Raw genomic sequence first — 27,707 nt, 5'->3', positions numbered from 1 at the left:
TGCATTCATGAGACCATCTAGGTTATACCAACACCTTAATTTATTCTTTTTTTTTTTACTTTAATTTTCCTCACAGTGATACAACCAACTGGCTTTGTGTACATAAATAAAATGCAGGAGAAACAGTCAGAGCTTGTCACTTTTCATGTCAGTTTCTGGAAAGGGGATCCTTTGTGGACATGGAGCTGGTGTTTATTGAAGCCTTTCCAGGTTCCAGGAAGAGCTGGTTCTGTAGCGACGCATCAAATAGTTGTGGTCGACCTCAAGGAGCTCACATTGCAGTTGGAAGACAGGACGATAATAAACCCATGGAAGGATATTTTTGCTTTCATCATGGCCATTGTTGCTGATAGCCAATCACCAATACTCACAGAGGTCCTACTATGTGCCAGGCACTGGCCTAAGTGCTTATGTGCATTAACTCTTAATTTTCAAACCAGTCCTCTGAGGCAGGCTCTATTACTATACCCATTTTATAGATGAGAGACTGGAAGAACAGAGATGTCATGCCACTTGCCCAAGGTCACACAGGAACAGGGATTCAAACCCGTGTGTTCTCAGGCCCAGGCTCCTGACCACTACTCTACGCTGCTGCTTCTCCGTCTATTTTGAGACTAATAAGAATGGCTATTCCAGACTGCTTCAAGGAGAGAGGAGAATGTGAACTGGGCTTTGAAAACTGAGGAGGACTTGGGCATGGATGGGCAAAAAGAATGTAGCACTCAAGTGTACAGCACTCAAGTGTACAGCAGAAAGCACAGGGTCGATGGAAAGGGTAGAGATTGGACAAACCAGATGGGAGGAGGGTGTTGAGGACAAAAGCCTGGGAAGACAGCCTGTGTATGGTCAGTGGGGAGACAGACAGCTTATCAGCCTGGGTGTTAGAGTCAGAACCTGCTGAATCGAAACCTTGATTTGTCCCTTTTGGGCTGAAAAGCATTGGACAACTTATTAAACCTATCTGAGCCTCCATTTCCTTACTTCGAAAATAGGAGTAATAACAATTCACCTCTTCGAGTTACTGTAGGGACTAAATATAAGGTGTCCAAAATGCTTAGCGCAGCCCCTGCGTATCAAACACCCAGTAAACGCTCACTACTGTGACTGTATTCTCTTCATTGTACAGGGTCTTAAAAATCAGGCTCATTCAGTCTGATTTTGTTCCAAAGCATTTTCGCAGAAGCTGCTGCATCGCACATTCTGGAAGAGGGATTTATTTAATTTGATGCTATGTGACACCTTCTTAAGGGACTGACCTGATGAGTTCCTACCAAGTCTTACCTTTAAAAATCTCTCTAGATTGCCATCAAATCCACCCTTGCACCTCATTTTTGCTCAATAAATTTGATGTGATTTATGGCCAAATGCGACCAAGAGGACCCCAGGTGTTCTGCGGCTTCCCAGCGCTGTGGTTAGGAAGGGCATGGACACGGATCTGAGGTATGTGAGCCCCAGGTCTTGTCGGATGGTTCTAATCAAAACTGGAAACTGTTTTTCTTACTCTTCGTTCTATTTCTTTGCCCATTTATACATAACAGGTTTATTAGCCCAGGCAGAGCAGTACTTGATAATGACTGCATGGAATTTAAGAAAAGTACAAACTGTTTATTGAGGTAACCTCAATTTGGAGTATAAAATAATAAATTATTTTTTAAAAAGGCTCACAGTGCACCAAACTTGGGGGAAAAACTCATAATTTAGAGTTAATTACCTAAAGTGTGAAGACTCTGGGAGTTCTTTCACGGTGAGAAAGCGGGGCTTCTCCTTTTTGAGTAAAATGAGGGGATGAAAGGAAGTAGTAAAATAGAAATTAAGTTACTTACATGCATGGCAAGAATGCTTCTCGGGACTAACTCTCTGTATTGTCTAATGGTAAAGTGCCACGTCTTTATTCTCATGAGATCATCAAAGGTGAACTCCAAGGTCAGTCTGCCTTCTGTACACACCTGGAAGCAACAAACAACGGACTCAGTGGTTAGGTACTTTGTGATCACCACATTTCTGTAACGCACAGTTCAGCCACTCAGCGTGGTCTCCCTGACTCCCCTTGGGCGGTGCTGGATCTTGACAAAAATGTGACACGGGTGATGTATCCAAGGAGAACCAAGACAGGTGTAAGACCTGGAATCAGTGGGGTCAAAAGACAGCACAGCTGCTCACTAGCCATGAGCTAAAGGTAACTCGACTAGTTACTACTGAAACTCCAGGAGCCCCCATTTTTTCATTTATAAATATACAGACAAAACCCATCTTATAGCAATGATATGTCAAAAACTCCTGGCACACAGTGTGTCCCCCACAAAATTGGTACTCTTTCACCTCCTTTTTTCTCCATTTTCATTATGCTTCTACCATAGGAGTTTGAACTCTGTTCTAATCTTGGTTATGCTACTCTGGGAGAAAGTATCTAATAAAAGTATCCCTGCTTACGTATGAGTTTCTACAAGGTTGCCCAACCAGAGAAAGTTTTCACTTCCAAAGAGAAAAGCCAGAGGGCAACGCTTAACCCAAGGCTGTGGGTATCAGTTAGTGACACGTGGAAAATAGAGGCACATTTAGAATATATTCCTTGAATCACATCCTATCAGCCATGACAAATTCTGCTTGCATAAAGGGCCAGGCTTTGGGGGAGCCAAATTAATTTAAGAAAAATATATATTATTAATGAGACAGGGTTTCTGAGGCTCAGGAACCCCTTGATAGAGTGATCAGTGACAGGGTAGCATTTTTATCTTCTTTTGAAAGTCAGATGATTTTAGGCATGTAGTTCTTATTTTATTTGCCTTTCTTTTCACTGTTAATGACTTTGAAATGAAAGAAAATGCTGGGTAGTCTCATGGCACTCATTCTATCTCAACTATATAAGATAGGAAGTGGAGGCATAATATTGGTTCAGTTGTAATTAAACAATTACAGCTCATTATTCAGTCCATGTTTACCTTAGAGAAGCAGTAGAAAATAACGGATGGAGGCTTTGGCATCAGAAAGTCCTAAATCCAAATCCTGACTCTATTTTTCACTTATTTTGCAACTTTGGGAAAAACAAATAAATTCCTTAAGTTTCAGTTTCCTCATCTGTAAAATGAGGATAATAATATCCTTAGGTAGGACTGTTGGGAAAGTATATTAAATGAAATTGTGTATATAGATTGCCTAGTACTGTACCTGCCAGTAAATGATAGTTTAAAGATGAAAGACATGTAACCAAAGAACACAGAACCCTAGACCACAGGTTGTTATAATGTCTTATCTGAGACCTGCGGGGGTGGGGGGCGGGGGGGTTTGAGCAGTGTCTCAGGGCCTTTGCTGGGAAAAACTTAGCCTCCACCTGGATGCTGAGATTCCCACTCACTTTCTAGACTCAACCAGAACAGCTTCAGTTTTATCTGTTTTAAATATTGGACTTCTGATCAAGCCTTTTCGAAGAAAGATTTCTTAGACTGAGAAAAGAACAAAACTTTGGAAATCACTGCACTACACATTAAAAAAAGCAATCAACTGAATAGGGAAAATGATCATTTCTAAAACTATAGTCCATGAAGATAATTAGCAATTTATATCAACCTTTTATGAAATATTAATAATCACTTCCTTCTTTGGGAATTTAATACAAAAAGCCACCATTTATTGAGTTGCAACTATGTCCTAGGCACTGGGTTAGGTGATTTCTATTGTCTCTAATTTAAGGTAATATTTTCTTTAAACAAGGGAAATACCAGTGCAGGAGAATTAGTAATGTGTGGATAGGGCACCACTTAAGAAAGATGCTAATAACGTCTGCCATCTTCATTTTATCAAAGGTCTCAGAAGCACTGTCAGATAATTATTGATAACCTGGGTGAAGACCTCTAACTCAGAGCCAATTAGCAGAATCTGTGGGTAATTTCAGGCATTGGGCTCTTTGCCCCAGAACTCCTTGGCTGAGTTGTCTTCAGAGCCTCATTTTTGGCAACTTTGCCATGAGAGTCGAGCACAGTGAAATCGGGGAAGACTTCAGCGTCCCCACCTCACTCCTCTAGAGCCTCATCAGCATCAGAATTAATTTAACAAGGTTTTCAAAAGAGCTGCATGGAGATTAAGACACGCAATTCCCCCTGGAGTGTTAACATGACAGAAGCCACCTGCAGTGGAGGCTTTCACAAAGGGGAGGTAACTGCGGCCAGACATTGACAGAGAAATGTATTGACAATACAGGACAGGGAAGGGATATTTGGATGCTACAATCCTTTTCTTTTAAAGAGGGAGGATTATTGGCTGTTTAAACAAATATTAGCCCAGTTAAATGTCATCCTTTTTTATTATCTAATCTGTTTGTTTTGTGTTTATGAACCATAAACCCAAGGCAGAGAGTGGTTTCGGTTTACTTCTACTGGAATAGAATTTCATAAAGGGAAGGCCTGATGAATTACGTCTGATGAATTACTCAATTGGAGCAGCTCTAAGGTCAAGTTAAACTGTGTTTTTTGTTTACTGTGACATAGCAAACCAGCTGAGGACTCTTCATGCAGCCAAACTGCTGTGGGCCTACAAAAGGGAACATCTCAACAGCCTAGGACTCCTCCTTTCTCAGCCAAAACCAAGGAATCATCTTTATCCAAGGCATAGGATGTGCAAAAGAGGAATCCTCAGAACTGAATCTAAGTTGATTGTGTTGGGTGTTTTCTTTAAGGGAAATTAAATGACTGACTTCCTTGCATGAAAAGATGGAAGAGAATTTGGTCACTGCTAGTCTTCCCCAAGTAATTCTATCCACAGCCTCCACCCAAGATTTATTTTATATGCAACAACCAGCAAATGGAATAGAGGCACTTAAGAAAAAAATATATATGTATATATTCCTTGTTTGGAAATTGTAAAAAAAAAAAAATGAGCATAACTTATGAAGGCGAATTAATGTTTTCTCTTTTCAGAAAAATTCTGTGCATTCCTTGTAATCAATACAATTAATGTAGCTTTTATCTAAAGTTGGCCTTTTTTAAAAAAAGCTGCCTTTCACTTGGAATCCAAAATCAAAAGGGTCCCCAATTAAGAAAACATTTTCTGTTGTGCTGAATTCATGTTACCGTACTGTGAGCTCTGACATTTTGTTTCTGTGGTAACCAAAATCAGCTGATTAGTTGGCATGGCAACAGAAAAGATGTAATCCCAGCAGACACACTCTAATCAATGCCCCCAGCACAGATGGTCTCTGGAGGATCAACAAGAAAGAGGCTGGCAGGCGTTCAGCGGATCACGTGCTAGCTTGAGACTAGGCCAGGAACAAGAGAACTAAAAAAGAACATTTCTCAAACTAACCGGTAGCTTTTTAACCCTTTTCTTTCATTGACTAATTGTAAAGCAATACTGACCATGTAGTTGTATAATAAAATGATTCTCATGTAGCTTTTATGAAATACAATGTACTTTTTAGGTGGGGATGTTCATTTAATTTTCTTGGCCTTTATGCTTTGAACAGCATGCATGGACTAGTGCTTTTAGATTAACCGTTGCAAAAAGCTCATTGTGTTTTACTTTGAGCTGCTGCATATGTAAATGCATATGTCAATAGATATATATATATACATTTATTAGAGCAATACAATCATTGATATTACAGTAATTTGGTTAGAGTCAGGATAAGAGCGTAAATGTATAAATCCTGGAGTATAACATGGTAACATGGTATACAGGCTAAGGTAAGAATGATGAACTAACTGTCAAAGACATGAATGAGGATTCATATTGGAAAACTGGTTGGTATTTCCATGGTACTTTTCTGCAGTAGTAACTAATTTCATAATCAATAATTGAGATCAGAAAAAAGCATAAACCTATGTTTACAGAAGTGATAAGGTGTCCAGTAAAGGCTATAATTATGGTTCCAGTGTGTGAGCCCCCAAAATAACCCCACATGTACCCCAGAGAGGAGTTCTTTCACTATCTGAATTCACACCCTCAAATACAGTTCAAGGGGTCTTTGACTCTGAAAACCTTGGTGACTGCCCTTCTGATTATTAAGCCTTGTTTCCAGTTTGATTGGAAATTGAATACAGAAAAGAAAGGCTTCATAATGTGTGTTTAAAAACTCTAATTACATATTTATCCATAATCTATAATGTTCCTAGGATCAGGAAATTGCAAAACATGCACTATCGTCCTGAGGAATATTAAATATTACTGTTGATTAGGACTGCAGCTGATTTTTGATTCACCAAGTTGACCACATTTTCATAAAAGCAACTAAGAAATGCTGGGTCAAATGCTATTTGGAGAATTAGAGCTTATTGATATTCCAAGTTAGAACAATGTGATAGTGCCTCACATAACATGCTAAGTGATGCCATGTACTAATAGCAGGCTCCCCTTCAAAAAATTCCAAACTATTTTGCTTTGTGATACTGAAATGTCATTAGCCCCCTGTTTTCTACTAAATAGCCATATTATTTTATTACATAAAGATGACTTATTTTTAATTAATATAAGAACAAAAGAAAAATTGGAAAGGTTCTTTGGGTAGTATAATAATCACCAAGGAGCAAAAAAAAAGAGAAAAAAAAATGAATGCTTTGGAATTTTCTAAAAATAAATGTGCATAATTAGCATCTGGACGAAGTCCACACAGCTAAGCTACATTTCCCAGAAAGGGATATTTTTCTCCACAGTATAGAAATATTCATTACAAGAGTTGGCAAATGTATGCTGTGGAGTAGAGTCAGATGGGTGATCTAAATAATTAAAGCTTGAGACCAAGAGAGCTGAGTTCAGGAGATTGCCCCGCCTGGGAGGTGAGTACCATCTGAGAGGGGAGTGCTCCAGGACAGGGGAAAATGCAACAGAGGAAAACCTTAGTTTCTTAATTTGAATGAAAAAAGCACTTTATCAAGTCATCGAAAGAACTGGATTCTTTTTGATTTAAAACCAGTCCAGAATGTACAGCACTATATCTTCGGAACAACTGACGGTGCTCATTTCTGAAAAAGTTTTGGTCTGAGAAAGAAAGAAATTGAGGAAATAGATGAAAGCGCTATTTCAACATGCATTTTTATTTTCAGCGGCTACAGGCTTTGGAAGTAGCTCCTTCATTATGGGAAAGTTTTATTTACATATCACGGATTTCTTTTTTCCCTGAAAGCATAAGGAATTGGTGTGTTTTTCTTGAATGACCTAAAAGTAACAGTAAGCCTACACAAACGATAATGAAGCAACAGGAAAAAGGCTTTCTCTGCAGTGCTCAGGCTTTGTAATGCTACAAATGGCTCAGGTATCCACAAGGTGATGTAAATGTTTTGTATCTCCGAAAATAGGTGAGCCACAGACAGAGTAAACCATCATCTAGGTGATCATTCCTTTCCACACAGCAAAACGCTCTTTCCAGCATGGACTTTCACATGCAGTGGGAACTTTCCTCTCTGCTCAAATGTTAAAAAGGAAGAAAGGGAAAAAACCCATCTCCTCTTCCACATTTAAAATGTCTATTGACAAAAATCAAGATACCATAAACTCAATGGCATTTAATGATTTGCTTTTGCATTTTATAAGCATTTCCTTTGCTTATAAGCATTTTATAAGCATTTCCTTTGGTTTTTTTACTCCCTCGTGGGCACCGGAAAGGTTAAATCGCACCAAAATCAAAGAATACTTTAAATAATAAACATTTTATAGCTACTCTTTCCACAAAATGGTGCATAAGTAACAAACACATCTTCAGTTTTATAATTGGGCTTCTTCAATTAACCCTGATAATCCAACTTCTCTTAACTATACAGAGTGGGTTGTCATTTGTGTTTCAAATAAAAGAGATAGCTGCTATCGTAGATATTACAAATTAGTTTCACATTGAATCTTAGTCAAAATGCAATGAACTAGTGTTCATTAAAATAAACTTCCGTTCGCCAGATTCTTTGACTAAATATTTATTCTTACTAATTTTTCTCCTTGGGAGAAGATATAAGGGGATTGTCTATAGTGTTCCATTTACATTTTTATGTTTTTGTGTTCCTTAAAGATTATGGCTAGTTGAGCTGTGGTTTGTTGATTTTTTTCCCCTGCTTGTTAATATTTGAATTTAGCTTTAAAAATTGTTTAATTTTAGTAACAAAACACAAATACTGACCACACAGTAACAGGAGAGTGTTCTTTTAGTTGTAGAAGACCCTTTGTATAAAAACCAAAATTCTATGTAATATACAACATCATGGGCTACAGTGAACAATACCTAGTATCTTTCAAGTATTATATATTTGAAAGATACTAAGAGAGTGGATCTTAAAAGTCTTCATCACAAGAACTGTAACTATGTGTAGTGATGGATGTTAACTAAACTTATTGTAGTAATCATCTCACAATATATACATATATCGAATCATTATTTCATATACTTAAAACTAATACACCGTTAAATGTCAATTATATCTCAACTTTTAAAAAACACCAAAATTCTAATTTAGCAGCCTAAGTTTGATAGGCAGCCCAAACTCTCTTCTCTTCGTCTTGAGGGTCTCTCATGTTTGACTTGCCTGGGATCTGTACCACATGCACACACCTTAGAACAGGGTTCACCACAGGGTCTTGCCACGTTACAAACAAAAACGATGACCTCACAGAGCTGAAAGCGTCTGAGACGTGAGAAGTCAGGTTAAAGTTCCAGAAGACAACCATAATTACTATGCTTCAATGCACCCAAAGAAGAACAAGGCTTGTTGCTGAGCCTGCCCTGTACCTTGGTAAACATGGGCTTCCCGTGCTGGGTGACCATCGCACACTGGTCGCAGTCCACCGTGATGGATGAGTTGTGGTAGGATTCTTTTGAGTGCTTGAGAATGTAATACAGGTCAGTCACTCCTCCTTCAAACACAGTGCTAAAGTAACGGGGGATGAGGGTCCTGCCGATAGCTGGGAGAGAAACAACAGAGAAATAAACCATTAACAAGAACATCCAGATAGTCTCATATACCCCACACCATTGCCAGACTTCCAACTGGATACAAGTCATACCAGGAGGCAAATTTCTCTTTATTACCCACCATGTTCCTTCTGGGCTGCAGTTAATAAAATAAAATCCCTAATATTCAGGAAAAATTTATACAGTCATCTTTCCAGATTCAGTGTCCATCAAAAGTCAGTAATGTAAGAGTTAATACTTTAAACATAAGGGGGGGCAAATGTACTGACTACTTTGGACCTCATGTGTATTCTCTAAGTTAAAATATGTTCAAAAAATAAAACATATCCAATTCACCTGGATTTTTCAATGGATTGTTTGCAGACCAGTTACCCAATCATGTTTTATTATTGGCAGTAGTAGTCATAATGATCTAAATTTTGATAATGTAATGCTTTGCGGTATGTGAAGTATTTTGGCCTTCACTCATTGGCTCTTTAGCACAACCCCAAGAGAATGGGGGACTGAGACCCAAAAAGGTTATTACAAAAGAAAAAGGTTTTAGGAATGTTTCAAAGTCACATGATTTATAAGTAGATAACTGGGGTCTCTAACTTCAAATCTGCAAACACCCAACCACTAAAGCACTTTCCAACACTATGTCTCAAATTGCTTTAATGAAGGGAAATCTTTAAAAAGTGATCTGTATCTGTATGTACAAAGAGATCCATACCTATGTAAGTGCTGATTACTCTCTCCGCTTCTGGAGTTGAATAAAATATCTTTCCAGAATAAAAGGGCCATTTTCAGAGAACTTGATACCTTCCACTTGGTCTAAATTGGTCTCTTTCATTCCACGTGTCCTGTCCTGCCCCATTTTAGTTTGAGCGATTGGTAAGTAGCTGGGTCCCTCTGATATATGACACTTAGAAACAGCTAACAAGCCCGTGCTTTAGCAGAGATTTTAAATCCTCTTACACTGAAAATCCCAACTCATAATATCAGGAATTTTGCCTATGTGCAGATTTTGAGGCAAAGTACTAAAGCACTCTCAAGCGATTGAAGGTTTTTAATAAATCTCTTACGTTCACTATATAAGGCTTCCTGAAAGACAAAAATAATACTGAAGATAAATAAATTACACAAGAGAGCTTTAGTAGGAAAAACCATGCAATTTTCACTTGAATGTTTAAAAATATTTAATTTCATTTTAAAAGCATCAGTATTTATCCATTTTGTATGGATCTATCTCTCTTTTGTACATGGATTTTCAAAAAAAAAAAAAAAACTATAAAAAGAATATCCTGCCAAACTGCTTTCTGAAGTGATCTCTAAAGAATCCCGATGTGGATGACGAGTCTCTGAATAATTTATATAGTTGTTATTGCTTCATATTTACTGCAGTGAAATCAATCAACAAGTGTGTGCTAAATATTCCAGGATCTTTGGCAATTTCAGCCTAAATAATCCTTATACATACATTTTCTAAACACTGTCTAATCCCCAACAGTGCATGTTTATTTGTTAAATATAAAATTCAGGTAAGAGTAATCTGAGTCCATCATATCCTTAAACATATGCATAGCTGATATATTATAAAGAAAACTTTGTTAATGCAAAAAACCTTATTGTACTTTGCTAAACAGCTAAGATTAATTAAATGCATTTCAAATATTCTAACTTAAAACTAATTACCATAAATCAGCTCTAGTAATTTGACATTTGGGGATCTATACTGTGGAAAATAAACACAAACCATAAAAACATACACGTAGGGTGAAAATATTTTACTACAATATCCAAGGAATTGTCACATTAAAAAGGTTATTGCAAATAAACATCATTGGATTAGCCTACATTATAGTTTATTCATGAATCCTGCACAATTTCTTTTTAGTAGTGTTTGCTCTATGATATCATTATTTTCATTCATAGTTTAAGAAAAGTCAAATGGGAAAAAAGTTCGTTAATTCCTTAACTTTAAATTTTTAATCACGTCTCCAACTCCAGGAAATGTACAAGCTGTACAGTCAATAGACGTAGAGGGAAATTCAGCTTTGCTTCATGGAATGCTTTCTAGCACTGAGGGAAATGATTGTTATGGATACCTGAGGTTTGTTTTCAGTCCTGTTTCCTTTGTGGGACTGCCTGTACCATTTTTTTGGAAACGGATGGTCTTACTTGGACCATCACTCACAAAGTTCTGTTATCCACTGTGGTAGACTGCTACTCTGATGGCCCCAACCAGCCCGAACAATGGAATTCATGATCTGTGTATGTAGTCTCCTATTTTCAAATCTGGACTGGGCCCTATGATCTGCTTTAATTAACAGAATGTAGTGCAAGTGACCTTGTGTCTATTGGGGCCAAAACGTAAGAAGGCCTAGAAGCTTCCACTTTGTGCTTGGGGGAAAACCCCATTGCTATGTACAAAGTCCAACTATTCTAAAACTGACATCCTGTGAGACACCCAACCTAGCCATGTGGAGCAGCCACATGAAGGGGAACTGTGTTCTCCAGACAACAGCCCCAGCTGAGCATCCAGCCAACAGCCAGCACCAGCTTGCATGAGTGAAGCCATTTTGGAAGTGGATCATTGAGCCCCAAATGAGTTGCCTCAAGCTGGTTTCACACAGATCAGAAATGAGCTGCCTTCCACAGACTTTGCCCAAATTGCAGAATCATGAGTAAATAAAAGCAGTGTTTGTATTTTAAGCCAATAAGTCTTGGGGCATTTTTAAGTGTAGCAATGGATAACCATAGCACACTTTCAACCTCCTACGTTACAGAGATGGGCAAATTAGAATCCTTTCCTGAAAGAAAGAGGGCAGTTTTGCCACTAAAAGCATGTGAATTGTAGAAATGCTGAAGCTTGCATATAGAGGAAAGCAGATCAGAGACACCAAGAGTCTTTGTGGACTGATTTGGGCCTTGTCTTAGCTGGGAGTGAAGCCAGCTCAATCCCTTGGAGGTCCCACTTATGAGAGATATACCATCCCCCTCCTTTTTTTGCTTGAGTGTGTGATTTGCAAACAGAAGAATCCTGATTAATGTTGTCCTGTTCCAGCATGGAATGGAGGCGTGAACACACATAAAATAAGGAGGAAGTGATGAGAGAAAGGTGTTGTCAGAGACTATTGGTTTTTTATTGTTGCTGTAACAAATTACTACAAACTTAATGGCTTAAAATCTACCTATCATCTATCTATCTATCTATCTATCTATCTATCTATCATCTGTCACTTATTTGCCTTATAGTTTGACAATCTGACATGGGTCTTGCTGGGCCAAAATCAAGGTGTCAGCAGGGTTGCATTTCTCTGTACAGGCTCAATTTTCTTGCTTTTCTAGCACCTACAGGCTGTCTCTACTCCTTTGCTGTGACCCCCTCCTCCATCTTCAAAGTCAGCAATGGTGGATGGAATCCTCATGGCCTCACTTTCACTTCCTCTTCTGCCTCCCTTTTCAGCTTTTAAGGACCCTTGTGATTGTACCGGGCCCACCCAAATAATCCAAGATAATCTCCCAACTCAAGGTCTTTCATTTAATTGGATCTGCAAAGTTCCTTTTGCCATGTAAGGTAACATATTCATAGGTACCAGGGATTCAGGCTGGACATCTCTGGGAGGCTATTATTCTGTCTACCATAAAGATTATCTTTAAAGAGCTTCTGTTCTGCAAGGGAGTATAGTCAAAAATACAACACACACACACACACACACACACACACACACACGGTGCAACATATAGATAATGTACGGTGAATGGGACAAACAACCAAAAAAAAAAAAATTGCATGTGCTTGAGGAAATCCCTCTAGCTCATTCACTGATCTCTTCTATAAACATTCACTGAACCCAGAGTAGGTGTAAAGCTCTTTGGCAAGTGCTAGAAACACAAAGATAGATTTTTGTCCTTGTCTTTATACCTCATTTCTAATAACAAAATATCTAAGTATTTATAATGCAATGTGAAAATAGTTAAAGTTAAAAATAGGTTTATGATTTTGAACTCTTTGCCATTTTCTTCTGAATCCTGAATTCGGTATACAATTTTATTATTTTTGAAGCACCAAGAAGATTAAAATGTCCTTTTAATAAATTGTGCAACCACACTGCACAGCCTAATTTAAATGACTTTAAATCAGTGAACATTTCAGATTTAGACCCCATGGTCTCCTGACTCATCAGCCACACCAGTTCTAGATCTATTTAAGTTTTATACTGTCACACTCATAAGCTGCACCTAAGCTTTACATTTATACTTTAGTCCTTGGAACTAAAAATAATTTGAATATTGATATGTATAAATCTACACTGTGCCTCCACGAAAGGGATCGTATCTCTCAAATATACTTGAAAAGAGATTAAGATTCTAATAGGTTATTAAATTGATTCTATTTTTCTAACACATTTAGGTCAATGCTCCAAAAATTGGAAAGGGGAAGTATGGCGAGTAAGAGAGCATGGGAAGATTTGCTGTGATATTAGGTGAGTGGAATACGGTAATGTTATTTATCCGTGTGTTTATGAAACAGAAAAGAAAATCACAGATTAAATTATTCAGGAGCCTGAAATGTGTATAAAGAATGATTAAATAATGCTCTACTGTGTAGGTAAACATGATTAGTCCTGAATAGCTAACACTTTATCCTTAGCTAATTTGGATGTTGAGCTCTGAATTCCAGTTCCTTGGGAAGTTTTTCATTGTTGTTCTGTCTTGTCCTCAAGCACCGGCACGGCTCCCCAGAAGTTCTTGCATAGAGCTGATGGCGCTATGGAGGCAGGATCTAGCTTCTATCTTTTCTTGTAGGTGTTACTTGTAGATATTAAGGTATCTACAGGATACTTGTAGATATTAGCTGATTTCTTCCCCATTTAGAAACCAAATGGATTCATTGGGAACTCTTAATCACTGAGACGATATAAACTACTGTGCATCTGCCTATTGTCTCTATCAATAATTATGAAACTTTTTCTTAAACTCTTAAGGGTGTTTATAAGGAATTCACATGAAAGAAATTGCAAGAAGAAAATGATCATATGGGAAAATGTTCAAACTAGTAATCAAAGTACGATACATATTAAAATAATAATAAAAAGACTAAAACATAAACCTGATGAGGTTGTGGTAAAACAATCATACTCACATACTTCTAGGGAAATCAATGTAACAATTGCTCCTTGTCTGGAGAATCTCTGACTCTCTGATAGTTTATTAGGTGTGACTCTAAGCTGTTGGTAAATACTCTTGCCAAACTGCCGTTCTGATGTTCAGATCTTAAGCGCTCTGAAGTTCTCCAAGACCTTTGAGAAACCACTGTCCGATGTTAAGACCTTTGATTTGGGGCCATCACTTATATTCTAAATGCCTGTAATTTCTTTCAAAGAAAATTCACTTCAAAAAAAATGTAAGAGGTTGAGGACCCCAATTAAAATGGGGAATAAGAAGAATGCTTATAACTAACAATATATTAGTACCACTTAACTCTTGACAATTATTTAACTAAAGATTTTCTACCTCATTGGAAAGAGAAAACCATATAACCACACAACGCATTTGTGCTTTTAATTAGGCAAAGTCAATTATAATAAAACAAGTGGTAACTCTGATTTTTAAACGATTTTTCATAAACAAGATACTGGATAAACTGGCTGCCTAAGACTGAGTAGTTTTAGTTTTATACAGTTGTTCTAAAGCTGCAGTACCTCAGAAATCCAAAAGGAAATTCTACTACTGAAATACCACTGCATAATAAATAAAAAATTCTACTACATAATAAACACGAAGATTCATTCAACTTTAGACTCGCCTGTATTCAGAAATTAGTAAACGCATTATGCTAGCATGTAAATGGAAATGCGCCTTGTAGTGAAGTAAACAATATTGATGTTTCTACTTATTATAAATAGTCATTATAAATAGTCAAAACAATGGAAATAAGACATGCTTGAACTTTGATAGGGGTGATACAGGTTCAAGGCAGGTTCCTTTGTCTCAATGAAGGGAAAACAAGCCAAATTCATTTTACTTCCGTAAATTAACATTATTTCATTCTAACATACCTTGTACTTCTCTTCTCAAGCAAAGCAGTCTGATTTAAGTATCTTTTTTCTTGCTATTTCAAAGATTCTTTCATTCAGTATATGTTTATTAAGTACCTGCTACGGGGCCTGCCTTTGTCTTAGGTGATGGAGATAAATAGCAGACAAGTGGGAAGACAGAGAATAAAGCTGGTAGTGAAGGAAGGTAGTCTAGTTTAGACTGGCTGTGTGCAAGGCTGCAGTGGGGAGGTGTTGATGGAGCTGAGTCTGGACTGAACGGGCCATGTGAGCATCTGGCAGTGGAAAGGTCCAGGCCCAGGGACCAGCAAGGACAAAGGCCTTAAGAGAGGAATAAGCTAGAATTGAAGGTGCTTGGCGTGTCCTAGTATGAGACAGCAGGCAACGTGGAAGGACCACAGGCAAGGAGAGTGAGGTGACAGATGAGCTCAGAGAAGGAGGTGGGGTCAGATTATCTGGAGCCTTCTCGGCCACGGCAAAGGGCTGACATGTCAATCTTAGTGCAATGAGATAGCACTGGAAGGCTTCAGCCAGTGATGTGATCAGATGGACCTACTCTGTTTTTAAATGTATCATGATCTGATGAAGGTACTGTTTTTAAATGTGTCATCCATCTGTCAACACGGTTCCAAAACGCCACAAAATTTTTTGATCCTCCCAGAAATCTAATAGGCATTTTTCTTCCATTTTCTACCAAAAGACTTCTGCCACACCACCTCACATATGTGCTGGAGAAACGACGATGACTGTGATAAACCCCATCCCGCTCTTAGGGAGCTTCTGATCAAGCAATTGTTAGAGCTATTAATTCATTAATTAAGGACAAATGAGATGTGTGTCATGGTTTGTTCTTGGAAATACTGTTTATCTATCGCCTGACACACATTTAGGACCCGTACATATTTGCCGAATGAATGGGTGCAGTCCATGAATGGATTTATGTGTTCCAAGTTCCAAGAACTTACTTGTAATCCTTACTTCATTTCCTTTCATTTAATTCAACCAGTGCCTTGGCATAATCAGATAATTTTGGATCCCGATTTTTTCAGCTCTACCACAGGGTGTTTCTCTCACTTGTGTGCCTCTCATGAGGGGCAAAGTTTCTTTATCCCTTTATCCAAAGCACTGATAATAACATTCTGCAGATGAGGTCCACAGCCATGGCTGGACCTCTTACCATGAATCAGTACCCTCTAAGTATGAAATTGAAATCCTTTACTGACTTTCAGAATAAGTCCATGCTCTAGTTACTGATGCCTCATGGACATGGTGCAGGGTTGATGGGGAGAGAGTGAGGTGTCAGAGAAAGACCTAAGCTAAAGGATGAAAAGACACCAATCAGACACAGGGGACCAGGGGGAAGAGAGTAGTCCTGGCTCAGGGGACAGACAGCATGTGTCAAGGAGCATATGTGCGTTTCCCATGATTTGGGCTGCTGCTTTCGTCAGATCTTAAATATTTATACCTTAGAAGAGTTTGTCTGGATGAACTACTCCATTACATAATGTTCTCTCATTCCTTCCTTATGACAGTACAATATTCTTTTAGTTCTCCAAACTTTATAATGTAGTTTACATCCGGTAGATTTATTTCTGCCCTCACTATTATTTTTATTTCAACATTTTCATAATTATACTGTTTATTCTTCAAGATGAACCTTAAGATAATTTTGTCAAGTCCCCCCGTCCCTCCCCCCACCACAAGAAAAATTGGAAGGAGGTTGGTTTGAATTAAATTGAATTTGCTAAAAAAGGGTTGACATCTTTAAAATACCCAATCCTCCCGTACAGGAACATGAAATGTTTGTCCACTTGTTTAAGTCTTTATTTCTACCTCAAAATCATTCTGTAGCTTTCCATAGGTAAATAGCTAACAATGCTTGAATATTTTAGTTATGCTGAATGGTTAATATAATTTTTTTCATTATATTTCTATTTGGAACACTGACACTTACTTGAACGCTCCTACTATTTTAATAGTTCTTTAGAAGATTTTTTTTGAGTTTTCTAGGTGAAGAAATCCATGTATTTCCTTCTTTCAAATATATTTATACCATTAATTTCTCATCTTATTACACTAGTTAGAACAGCTCTTTGAGAAAAAAAAGTGTTAAATAATGAGGAAAGTAGTAGGCTTTCTTTTTTTTTTTCCCCTAATTTTTTTGAGAATTTCCTCTAGGATTAGGGAAGTACTATATGTTGATTTGAGATCTGATCATATTACTTATTATGGAAAGAAAAACAAATTCTTTTTCTACATCTTGTTTTTATGATTTTGTCCTTTTTAATCCTGATGGATGTTTAATTTGATCAAATGCCTTCTCACTATTGAGTTGATTGTCTAAGTTCCTTTAGAAAGCTATCTATTAACATATTTTCAATTATTGAATAATTTTTGTACTCGGTATAAACCTTTCTCTTGTGCACACATGCACACATATATTTTTTAATAAATTTTTGCATAAAATCAACTTATGATTTCACTAATTTCTTTAACAAATACCCATGAAAGCAGTGCTCTATATGAGGCACTAGCCTAGCTACTAAATTAGAATGAGAGAGCCAGAGAAGACCTCAGGTCTAGTCCAGTGACTCCCATAGCATTTTCTAATCCCAATGGGTCTCTGAAAATCTCAAAATGCAACCCTAGCTAGTTCCATATTTCAAAAATACTGTTAAAAAAGGAATATGTTTAGCATGTTTCTCTGATTTGAGTAGGAATGAATTTAACTCATGGTGATACTGATTAGCTCCTGATTAGTGATTATGAATAACACTTAACATATGTGGGAAAAATATATGACAAAACACTAACAATTATTTAATAAATGTAATAAGGTTATTCATGATTATATTCCACATCCTCATTTTACAGCAGAAAAATCTGATGACTAGAGAAGAAAGCTGCGTAGCTACTTGGGGCCAGGATGAGGTAAAGTAGAATGATTATTGTTTTGTTTTGTTTTTTTGCGGTACGCGGGCCTCTCACTGTTGTGGTCTCTCCCGTTGCAGAGCACAGGCTCCGGACGCGCAGGCTCAGCGGCCATGGCTCACGGGCCCAGCCGCTCCGCGGCATGTGGGATCCTCCCGGACCGGGGCACGAACCCGTGTCCCTTGCATCGGCAGGCGGACTCTCAACCACTGCGCCACCAGGGAAGCCCTGATTATTGTTTTTAAGCAACCAATCTTTGTTTATTTCTATGCCTGAATTTAATTTTTATTAACTTTTTAATTACATAAGTAATACACATGCAAAAAATTAATACAGTACTGCTGCAGAGACTAACTGTTCACTAGATCTGATTTCTTTTTCTAGGCATAGAGTAGACCTCATTTCTTAAACTGCCTTTCAGTTGGGTGCTGCCTTGTGATGGAGTTGTAACCAATGCCCAATGGACGTTCTCATTGTTTTCATTTTTTTTCCACCAAGTAGACATCAAGACATATTCAACTTTCAGAAATGACGAGTAAAATCATTCTACATGTAATTGGCAAGCTCTTTCCCACCTCTAACAGCCAGATATTGAAGACCCAGCAGAGGATTCCGTGGACCCCCACCCGCCATGGGTGGAGTAGCCAGGAGATGGGAGGAGCCTGGATTACCACCAGGAGGAGAGCTGCCACATACTGGGAAAACCCATCTGGACTTTGAGATATCGAGCTTTGTTTGTTGAAGAAGCTAGGGTTAACTAATACAATTATTAGGAGTCTACAGTTTCCCTGACAACCTGTACCCACCAATGTCAGTGCCTTCACCCCTCCCCAGGTCACCTTTGTTATCAGTATGTTATGTAGCCTTGTAAATATTTAAATTATACATTTATCTCCATTTATATGTCCACATAGATAACACATATCATTTTATGTGCATGCTTTTTGTTTTGTTCTATTTGTTTTACATAAAAGTTATACAATAAATCTATCTATATGGAACTTGTCTTTTTTCACTCAATAATACATCTTTGAGTTCTAAGACTAAGACATCTAATTGATTAGATTAGATGATTAGGCACTGCTTGATTTTAATCACTGGATTGTATTCCAGAATACAGCTGTTTCACTCATTATGTAAACATTCCCTTGTTGAGGGGCATAGACAGTGTTTTTCAACTTTTTCCAAAAGGACAGACACTGAAAAGGAAAAAAAAGTATGTTTTATTTAACTAAGTACCAGTAATCACCCTTCACATGCTGTGATCAATTTACTCCCCCACCTGCCCTGATAGTACATGTTTTACCCACAACTTCACCAGCAATGAACAGTGTTAACTTTTGCATTTTTTGCCATTTAGATCACAAAGTGTGTCCCTTACAAAGTGGCAGCCCTAAAGTATGCAAAACTTTCTCGACATGTAGATGATGAAATTAAGTAATTAATTACAGACTTCCAGCTCATGGGGGTTACTGCTCCAAGTGAACCATCCACATCTGACATTTTCAGATGGTTTGCCATTTTCTGGATCTTTTTACCCAAAACCACTTCACTTGACTAAAGGAAAAAACAAAAAAAAAACAAACTACTCCAGACTAGAGAAGCGAAAAAATTCCATTCCTTGATTTTTCAAAGGTGCCAAACATCAAGAATTCTTATGAAATTATTTCAATATGATTTATTGGGCCTTCTCAAACTCAAACCCATGGAGACACCACAAGTCATTCAATTTTGTGTTTTAATATCAGCACAATTCAACTGGGTTAAAGAAATGTTGCCTGAGAAACAGACATATGTGTGTGATTTCAAACTTAATAGAAACCAGGACTCAGCAACCTTTAGCAATGCCAAGAGATGCAAAAGAGATGATTTCCTCTCTGCAGAGACAGAGGCAAACGTGGATAAAACTGGGCCCTCTCCCAGGGCTGGATATGATACAAGACGTTCCCTGCAAGGTGTTAAGTGGTCACTAAAATAGAAGCTAATAAAACATGACCCTTTAAAGTGGATTTTGAAGTCGCAGGAAAGGTTTGTAGAATTAAAATAATAAACTGACTGTACCCACCATCCTCCCAGCTCCATTTCAACCTCACCCGCTCCCTTAGTGCTTCCGTGCTCAGCACACCTCGAAACCTTTGCTCACGCAGCATCCTTTGCCTGGGACATCATAGTCCTCCCTCTTCTGTTTCATCCCAAGTCTTAGGCATCCTCAAATTTTAGCTAAAGCACCATATCCTGTGGTGGTGAATCCCTTTTTCCCTCTGAGTTTTCCACTTCTCTCCTTGGTATTCTTTTTAAAAAAAAACTTTATTGGAGTATAATTGTTTTACAATGGTGTTAGTTTTTACAAAAGCGTTAGTTTCTGCTGTGTAACAAAGTGAATCAGTTATATGTATACATATATCCCCACATCTCCTCCCTCCCACGCCTTCCTCCCACCCTCCCCATTCCACCCCTCTAGGTGGTCACAAAGCACCGAGCTGATCTCCCTGTGCTATGCGGCTGCTTCCCGCTAGCTATCTATTTTACATTTGGTAGTGTATATATGTCCATGCCACTCTCTCGCTTTGTCACAGCTTACCCTTCCCCCTCCCCTTGTCTTCAAGTCCATTCTTTTTTTTTTTTTTAGATTCCATATATATGTGTTAGCATACGGTATTTGTTTTTCTCTTTCTGACTTACTTCACTCTGTATGACAGACTCTAGGTCCATCCACCTCACTACAAATAACTCAGTTTTGTTTCTTTTTATGACTGAGTAATATTCCATTGTATATATGTGCCACATCTTCTTTATCCATTCACCTGTCGATGGACACTTAGGTTGCTTCAATGTCCTGGCTATTGTAAAGAGAGCTGCAGTGAACATTGTGGTACATGACTCTTTTTGAATTATGGTTTTCTCATCTCCTTGGTATTCTTAAAGTGATTTTAAAATTGGATGCTGCAGTGAAAGTTCATTTATTCACTTTCTGACCTTGAACAAACGATTTATGCTCTTTACACCCCACTGTCTTCATCTGTCAAATGGGAATAGAATAGTCACGAATTCAGTGAACAGGTATTAATAACATCATGCATGCAAAGTGCTTAGCACTGACTCTGCTAAGCAGTTAATGCATGTCATTGCTCCCAATACACTGTGTGTGCACAGACTGTATGGCTTACACTGCAGTACTGGAATCATTCATTTTATTGTCTTTCCATCAGTGACTGTGATTCCCTGAAGGCAGGGAACATTTCTCAATCATCTCAGTATCACAGCACATTCGTGACATAAATAGCTACTTAAGAGACATTTGGCAAATGGATGGAGGTGGACTTAGCATGTCTATTTAGACAGGCTGCCAACCCCAAACTGGTTATGTATACACGTGGGTTTCTAATACAGAGGTAAAGCCACTTTCAAAACTCAGGGCTGGAGAACCAAAACCACAAGAAGAAGAAAAAAAGGTTTTAGGGTCCCATATAGGGAATTTTCATATCTGAATATTCTAGTCCAGATAATTAAGGATCAGAGGCTAGTCATTTTAACAGATTCGTTTTGGGATTAAAGTTAATTTTGAGTTTTACAAGTAAAAAAGCATCTCATCTGAGACTACTTAGTTTGAAGGGGCTGGAAGGGAAGGGAGAAAGGAAGAAGAAGAAAGGAAGGAAGGAAGGAAGGAAGGAAGGAAGGAAGGAAGGGAGGAAGGAAGAAAGGAAGAAAGACACCATCTGCAAGTCAGCATTCCAGGGGCATTTTACAGGGAAGTAAAAACCCTTGGAAATGAGAAGCAGGAAAAGGGTCAGCTTCACATTCCACTGAAGTCCACTGGGGGCTGTGCTTCTGACCCTAGATTGTGTCTACAAGGAAAGGAACAGCGATTCTGACAGTGAATTCAATGTTGCGTAGGCTGTCTGGCAGCAGGACTTAACAGCCCAACTGCACCTACCCAGGTCTGGTAAAACCACGTGCGTGCCACCTGTTGGAATTTGACATGCTGTGTGCAGACTTTCAGAAAAATCAGAGGATTTAGGCAAGATAAGGCAGCTTCTGGGCATTCTGTGGGTTCTGGGATGGGTCTGAGCCTTGCTACCCAGTTACCAGCATGGGGCTAATGTCCCTCGTGGGTTAAACAGCTAAAAACCCTCACTTTCTACCGTTATCCAATAGCTCTTTCCCTGAAGCTTCCCATCCTCTTGCAGTGAGGGGACTGTGGCTTCACCTCCCAGGATGAAACGACCCTTCTGGCCTCTGTCTGCACTCCATCACCTCCAAGAGGAGAGGTACCATCTTACCAGGAGATGAGGGTTCCAGACGTCTCCTGGACCACAGGAGCTGGAGCAGGTCCACTGCATCTTGATGCACACAGCTCTGGCTTCTCTCTCACTCCCCTCTTTCTCCTCTGTCACTATTAAGAACTGACAAAAAAGGCTCAGGGACCCTCCTGGCCTTGTTGTTCCCAGGCCTCACTAGCCCTGATCTCTTCCCTGAGTGGGCCATGGGGTCAAGAGCGTGGACTTGGAGCCACCCGGCCTGAACTTGAATCCCAGCTCTGCCACTGCATGACCTTGGACAAGTTACTTAATCAGCCTGACCTTGGGCTTCTCATCTGCTAGGTGAGAAACCTGTGAGAACAGGGCCAGCCTCACAGGGATTCTGTAGAGAGCACATAAAATCCACCACAGAATGCTCTCACCTCTGACTATTAATTAGGCGATGAATTATTAATCATACCCTAGTTAATTTTTCTTCATAGCATTGACCACATATTATATTTGTATAGTATCTGCTCCTTCACTAGAATACAAGCTCCAAGAAGGAAGGAACTGTATCTGTTTGCTCCTGGCTATATTCTCAGAACTGAGAGCAATGTGGAACATAGAGTAGGCACTTAAATATTTATTGAATGGCTGAACTTTGCACTTAAAGACCTTGATAATCGTTATTTTATTATTTTTTCATTGTTATTAGTGGTAGCTTTCTATATGGATTAAATAACATGGAACATACCTGAGTATTGACTTTGTGTTCAATACACAGTGAATAAATGCTAGAAAGAGAAAAAAGGAAGGGAGATGGAGGATGAATGGAAAGAAGGAGAGAAGGGCAGACACATTCCCAAATAACTTCTGCGTGGGAGGCAGCGAGGGGAAAGTGTGGTGAACATGAGGAGAATGGGAAGGTGGGACAGAGACACCGAAACCCTTGGCCAGGCACTCACGTGTGAGTGAGGCTTGTGGGTCTGGGAGACAAGGCCACCAGGAGAACTCATGTTGGGTGGGAGTTACTCCGGGCTGCACAGGAGCTGCGGGATGGCTGCATCTGGGATCTAGAGGCGTCTCCTAAGCTCTTTCCCGGGCTGGGGAATCAGGGATGTAACTCTCCACTGCCTGCTCGATAAAAGGTCCCCAGACCTTCCTGTAAAGTGAAGTGCTGGGCTTCATCCTCTTTCTCGCTCGCTAGACGGCTAGAGAAGAATCGGCCCGGGGTAGCATGAGAGACACAGGCTGTGAAATCAGACAGAACAGGGCCCAACCCACTTCTGTTGCTCCAGGGAGCTGCAGTTTAAGATAGTTAATGAGAGTGGATCCACCTGTTCTTTTTCTCTGCAGACCCCACCCCCTCCATGTCAATACACGTGTGTTACATACCTAGGTGGCTGATCATAAACTAGTTACATGGGGATAATATTACTTTCCTTCCATATGACCTTGGGGATTAACTGAAATAGAAAAAAATGACACTGAGTGTTTAGCTGAGCTCCCAGGGCACAACAGTGCTCAGGAGACTCCACCAGGGATGGAGGGATGCAGAGTTAGGGCCTCGAATACAGCAAGTCCTCATTACTTGCTTACTGAAGGCAAGAACAAAGGCTGAAATCCAGACGCCACCTCACTGTATAAATCTTCCACCACTGACACAAAAAACAAGATGATTCTAAGCATTTTCACAAAGGAACTTGCAAGATGGCTGCTTCTGAGGACAGAGGGCTCAGGGGCTGTCCCTGCCCTACTCTCTCCCTTTCCAGCAAACTCGGGGCTAACTTCATTCACTGGTCTGCACTGCCCAACTTGTCCAAGATCCCAAAGATAAAAAACAGCACGGCACGATGATCTAGATGCATTTCTCTTGCCTTTGTGCCATTATTTTCTCAAATCTTTGACAACTCTATGTATTCTTTTTGTAGTTTACATTTGAATGACGCTGGTATGTACCTGGTTACTTTAATAGCACCTCTACAAAATTCTTCCTCACTCCGTCTCTCCTTCCCTCCGCCCCCCCTCCCCCTCTCTCTTTTTTCCTTTCTCCCAAGTCTTTTGTTATCAGAATTTCACCCCCTCCCTCAGAGGGAACATTTTAACAGCATGGGTTTATGACTACCGTAAAGAAGAAAGTTTGAAAGGCAAAGCTGGAGCCGTGATCCCCAGCTTTATAACAAACTCCTGTCAAAACATAAACCACAGCCAGACATGAGCCATGGCGACAGAATGCAAGACCGTAAAGATGATAGAGATCAGACAGGACAGGCACCTTATAGAAACAAACACCTTCCTTGCAAACAGATAGAGCGAGTGTAACACTGAAAAACACTTCCCAGAAAAAAAAATGGTCCGAAGAAATAAGGACAAAAATATAAAATTCAAATGACAGCCCAGCCCAAGGAGATAAACCCAAGGGAGACAAAGAATCCAATTTTACTAAATCAAACCGACATCTCTTCCTGACTTTAATTGACCTCAGTCAGCTGGATCCTGAACAAACATAAAATTAAGAAGTGGGGAGCATCCCGTGGAGAAATGGACCATCAGTGTATAGATGTTTGAAGTTCCACTTTCTCAGGACTTTCTTGGTTCTGTATAGAAAGGTGAAATCATCCTTTCCACTGGTGGCAACCATCATGAGGTCAGGGATTCAGTGTTCCTGAGAGTACCACATGGAAGGTTCCAGATCTGAGGTCTGGCTCCTGCAATATGTCGGAACATCAATTCAGGTTTCTGTGGTGCTGTCATCGTTGGAAAGAAATAAGCACAGGAAGAGGGAAGTGAAGCTAAAGGATGCAGCTTACCAGGATGCCAAGGAAAGCCTGATCTTCTGTTAAACTGGAAGCATTACAAATGGAGAAAGTACCACACCGATCTCTATTCACAGGAGTCTCTTAGTTACCAAGGGTGGTATGTTTTGAAAAATCTCCCCATAGACTCTCTGGCTTCCGTTTGCTGGCCATTCTTGCTGACCCTTCTTCCTTCCTTTATATTTTTCTGGGTAACTCTTTCTCTTCTTTTTTTTTAATTTCTGCGGCACGCGGGCCTCTCACTGTTCTGGCCTCTCCCGCTGCGGAGCACAGGCTCTTTCTCTTCTTTAGCTCCCAACTTGAGAACTACTTCTTCTGGGACGTCCTCTCTAATTTCCATAGGCTAAGCTGGTCTGGTGTATCTCCTGCAAATTCTCTTGACAACCTACCCTTCTCTGTCATAGGATTTATCACATTATAGTTGTTCTCAAACAGACTACAACTTGAGGAGCGTGTTGAGATAAAGATTCCCAAGCCTCACCTCCAAAAGCATCTGTTTCAGCAGGACTGGCCAGGGTCTGACTTTTTTTTTTTTTCAAAGTTGTTTTTTTTTTTTTTTTTTTGCGGTACGCGGGCCTCTCACTGTTGTGGCCTCTCCCGTTGCGGAGCACAGGCTCCGGACGCGCAGGCCCAGTGGCCATGGCTCACGGGCCCAGCCGCTCCGCGGCATGTGGGATCTTCTCGGACCAGGGCACGAACCCGTGTCCCCTGCATTGGCAGGCGGACTCTCAACCACTGGCGCCACCAGGGAAGCCCCAGGGTCTGACTTTTTAACAAGTATCGCAGCTGCTTTGGTTGTAGATAATCCCTAGATCATATTCCAAGACTAATTTATTTGAATTGTCTCTGTGTCCTTTTAGAATGTAGGTTCCATGAGAACAGAAACCATATCTGCCTCGTTTCACAGTAGGACTGATCCCAGCACTCAGTACCCAATAACAGCCACCCCCTACCCTCTCTCTCTCTCTCTCTCTCTCTATATATATATATATGTGTGTGTGTGTATATATATATATATATATATATATGTGTGTGTGTGTGTGTGCGTGTGTGTGTGTATGTAGGCATGTAGATGGCTGTGTATCTATGTATGCATATGTATACCTGTATATATACATATGTACACACACGTATAGTCATTGAGTGAATGTGACATGGAGTTCTGTTTGGTAGATTAGAGTCTGCTCTTCTCGACAGAGATGAGAATGATCACGGCATGGAGTACTGGGACGCAGCATCTCATAGCTTCCGGTTGTTATCACCAATTTCCTCCATGAGGGGTTGCCAAGAGAATGGATAGGATTCTCAGAAAGTAAAAAAAAGGAAAAACTTTCACTTACTGGCAACTAGGTGACAGCTGACCACCTCTATCCTGCCGGAAACTCCACTAGGCTAACCCTGCTGGTTATTCCTGGGTGCAGACACTGATCAAGGGAACCTCATACCACCAGGCGGGAGCCTCCCCTGGTGGCACTTCTGCTGAGAGGACAAATACTTCAGTTTCCAACAACCGAGACTGTGGTGGGGCCGTGTGTCGAGATAATTCTGGGAAACAGATTTGAAAGGTGGCGTCTCTTTTCTAACATTCCCAAACTGTTATAATTCTTAGACTCCCCACACTCCACTTAACATGTTAAAATACAGTTGAGTGCCGAGCTTCACCCAAGGTTCGTTATAGTGGGGACTCTGCATGATGAATTGGTTGGAGATGAGGGATTTGCAGTAATCCAAGAAAGTAATTCCCAGAGCCAACAGGCCGTTGTAAGCATGTGTGAATTGATAACCTGAGTGATCATTCGTGCAATTTCAGGCTGTGGTGATACGAACAATATCTCGCTAGTGGATAATACCAGTTGTCAAGCATATGTTTTATAACCCCCAGAACTCCCTCTTGTTTTTGCAAGATGCTGGTGGATATCTTTGATTTTTTTTTTTTTTCCTGGCTGCATAAGACTTTGGAAAGGTTTGATTCTTTTTTTTCCTTCTTTGACCAGAGAAGTTAATAGTAGAGAAAATTTAAAAAGAAAAAAAAGTGAAGAAAGCAAATAAAAATTATGAATAACCATTTAATCAGCCCTTTAAACACCGCTGAAAACAGTTTAAATTCATATTTTAATATCTGTAGCCAATGCGAGGAGAATCTTGCATACGTCAGAGGCATGCTTTCTCTGCCTGAAGGATTATGAGGGTTGGGATATGATTGTCTGCTACATCTCTTAGCCTCTGGGTGTCTCAAAGTTCTGTTAGGAAACAGACCATATCTATTTACCGCTACATCTTGAATGTCCAACAGCACTTGGCACAGTTACTAAATAATTGATGTATTCGTTCATCACACTGGGTCTTTAACAGTTGGAAGACAGGAGCTGATCAGGTAGACTGGGATTAGAAGCCAAACCAGGAAAATATGATCCAGAAAAAGGGATGAGCCTGTGTGGAGGGGGCAGGTGAGAGGAATCAGGCAAGAAGGAAGGAAGTTCTGAGTTGGAATTAAAAGAAGGTGAATTGGATGGAGAAACCAATAGCTGCCCAAGACAGATACAAAAACACAGGCAGGGAATAAATAGGTAAGGAGCACATTCTGGAAAGAAACAGAGAACTGATATTGCCAGGCAGTGTTATAGACTCTTGAGAGTTCTTCCTTGTGGAGGAATTCCCATCAAGGTGATATTCCTCACTTCTCTTTGCCTCTTCGTTCAATCCACCTGGGGGAAGCAGGGACTTGAGAAATCTTATCGGAGAGTTTAAAGTGTAGAAGGAGTAATTGGGCATCCCTAGCCCCACCCCTTCCTCTTCC

The 27,707-nt window shown here is 39.7% G+C and overlaps 1 protein-coding gene across 8 annotated transcripts in view; it reads right to left on the bottom strand.

Annotated features, from left to right (window-relative positions):
- The window catches only part of LDB2 (LIM domain binding 2), a 380,726-nt gene that overhangs the window by 71,997 nt on the left and 281,022 nt on the right, over nucleotides 1–27,707 (bottom strand). For all 8 annotated transcript variants that reach the window (XM_060148465.1, XM_060148466.1, XM_060148462.1 and 5 more), the window contains exons 3-4: nucleotides 8,699–8,871; nucleotides 1,824–1,946 (exon numbers count right to left, since the gene is read on the bottom strand). In XM_060148465.1, the coding sequence (XP_060004448.1) occupies nucleotides 1,824–1,946; nucleotides 8,699–8,871 (296 nt within the window). The remainder of the gene's footprint in view (nucleotides 1–1,823; nucleotides 1,947–8,698; nucleotides 8,872–27,707) is intronic.

The sequence above is a fragment of the Lagenorhynchus albirostris genome, chromosome 4, assembly GCF_949774975.1.
Source record: "Lagenorhynchus albirostris chromosome 4, mLagAlb1.1, whole genome shotgun sequence".
Taxonomy (NCBI): domain Eukaryota; kingdom Metazoa; phylum Chordata; class Mammalia; order Artiodactyla; family Delphinidae; genus Lagenorhynchus; species Lagenorhynchus albirostris.
The sequence above is the reverse complement of the archived record's forward strand: the minus strand, read 5'-3'. Positions and strand labels throughout refer to the sequence as shown.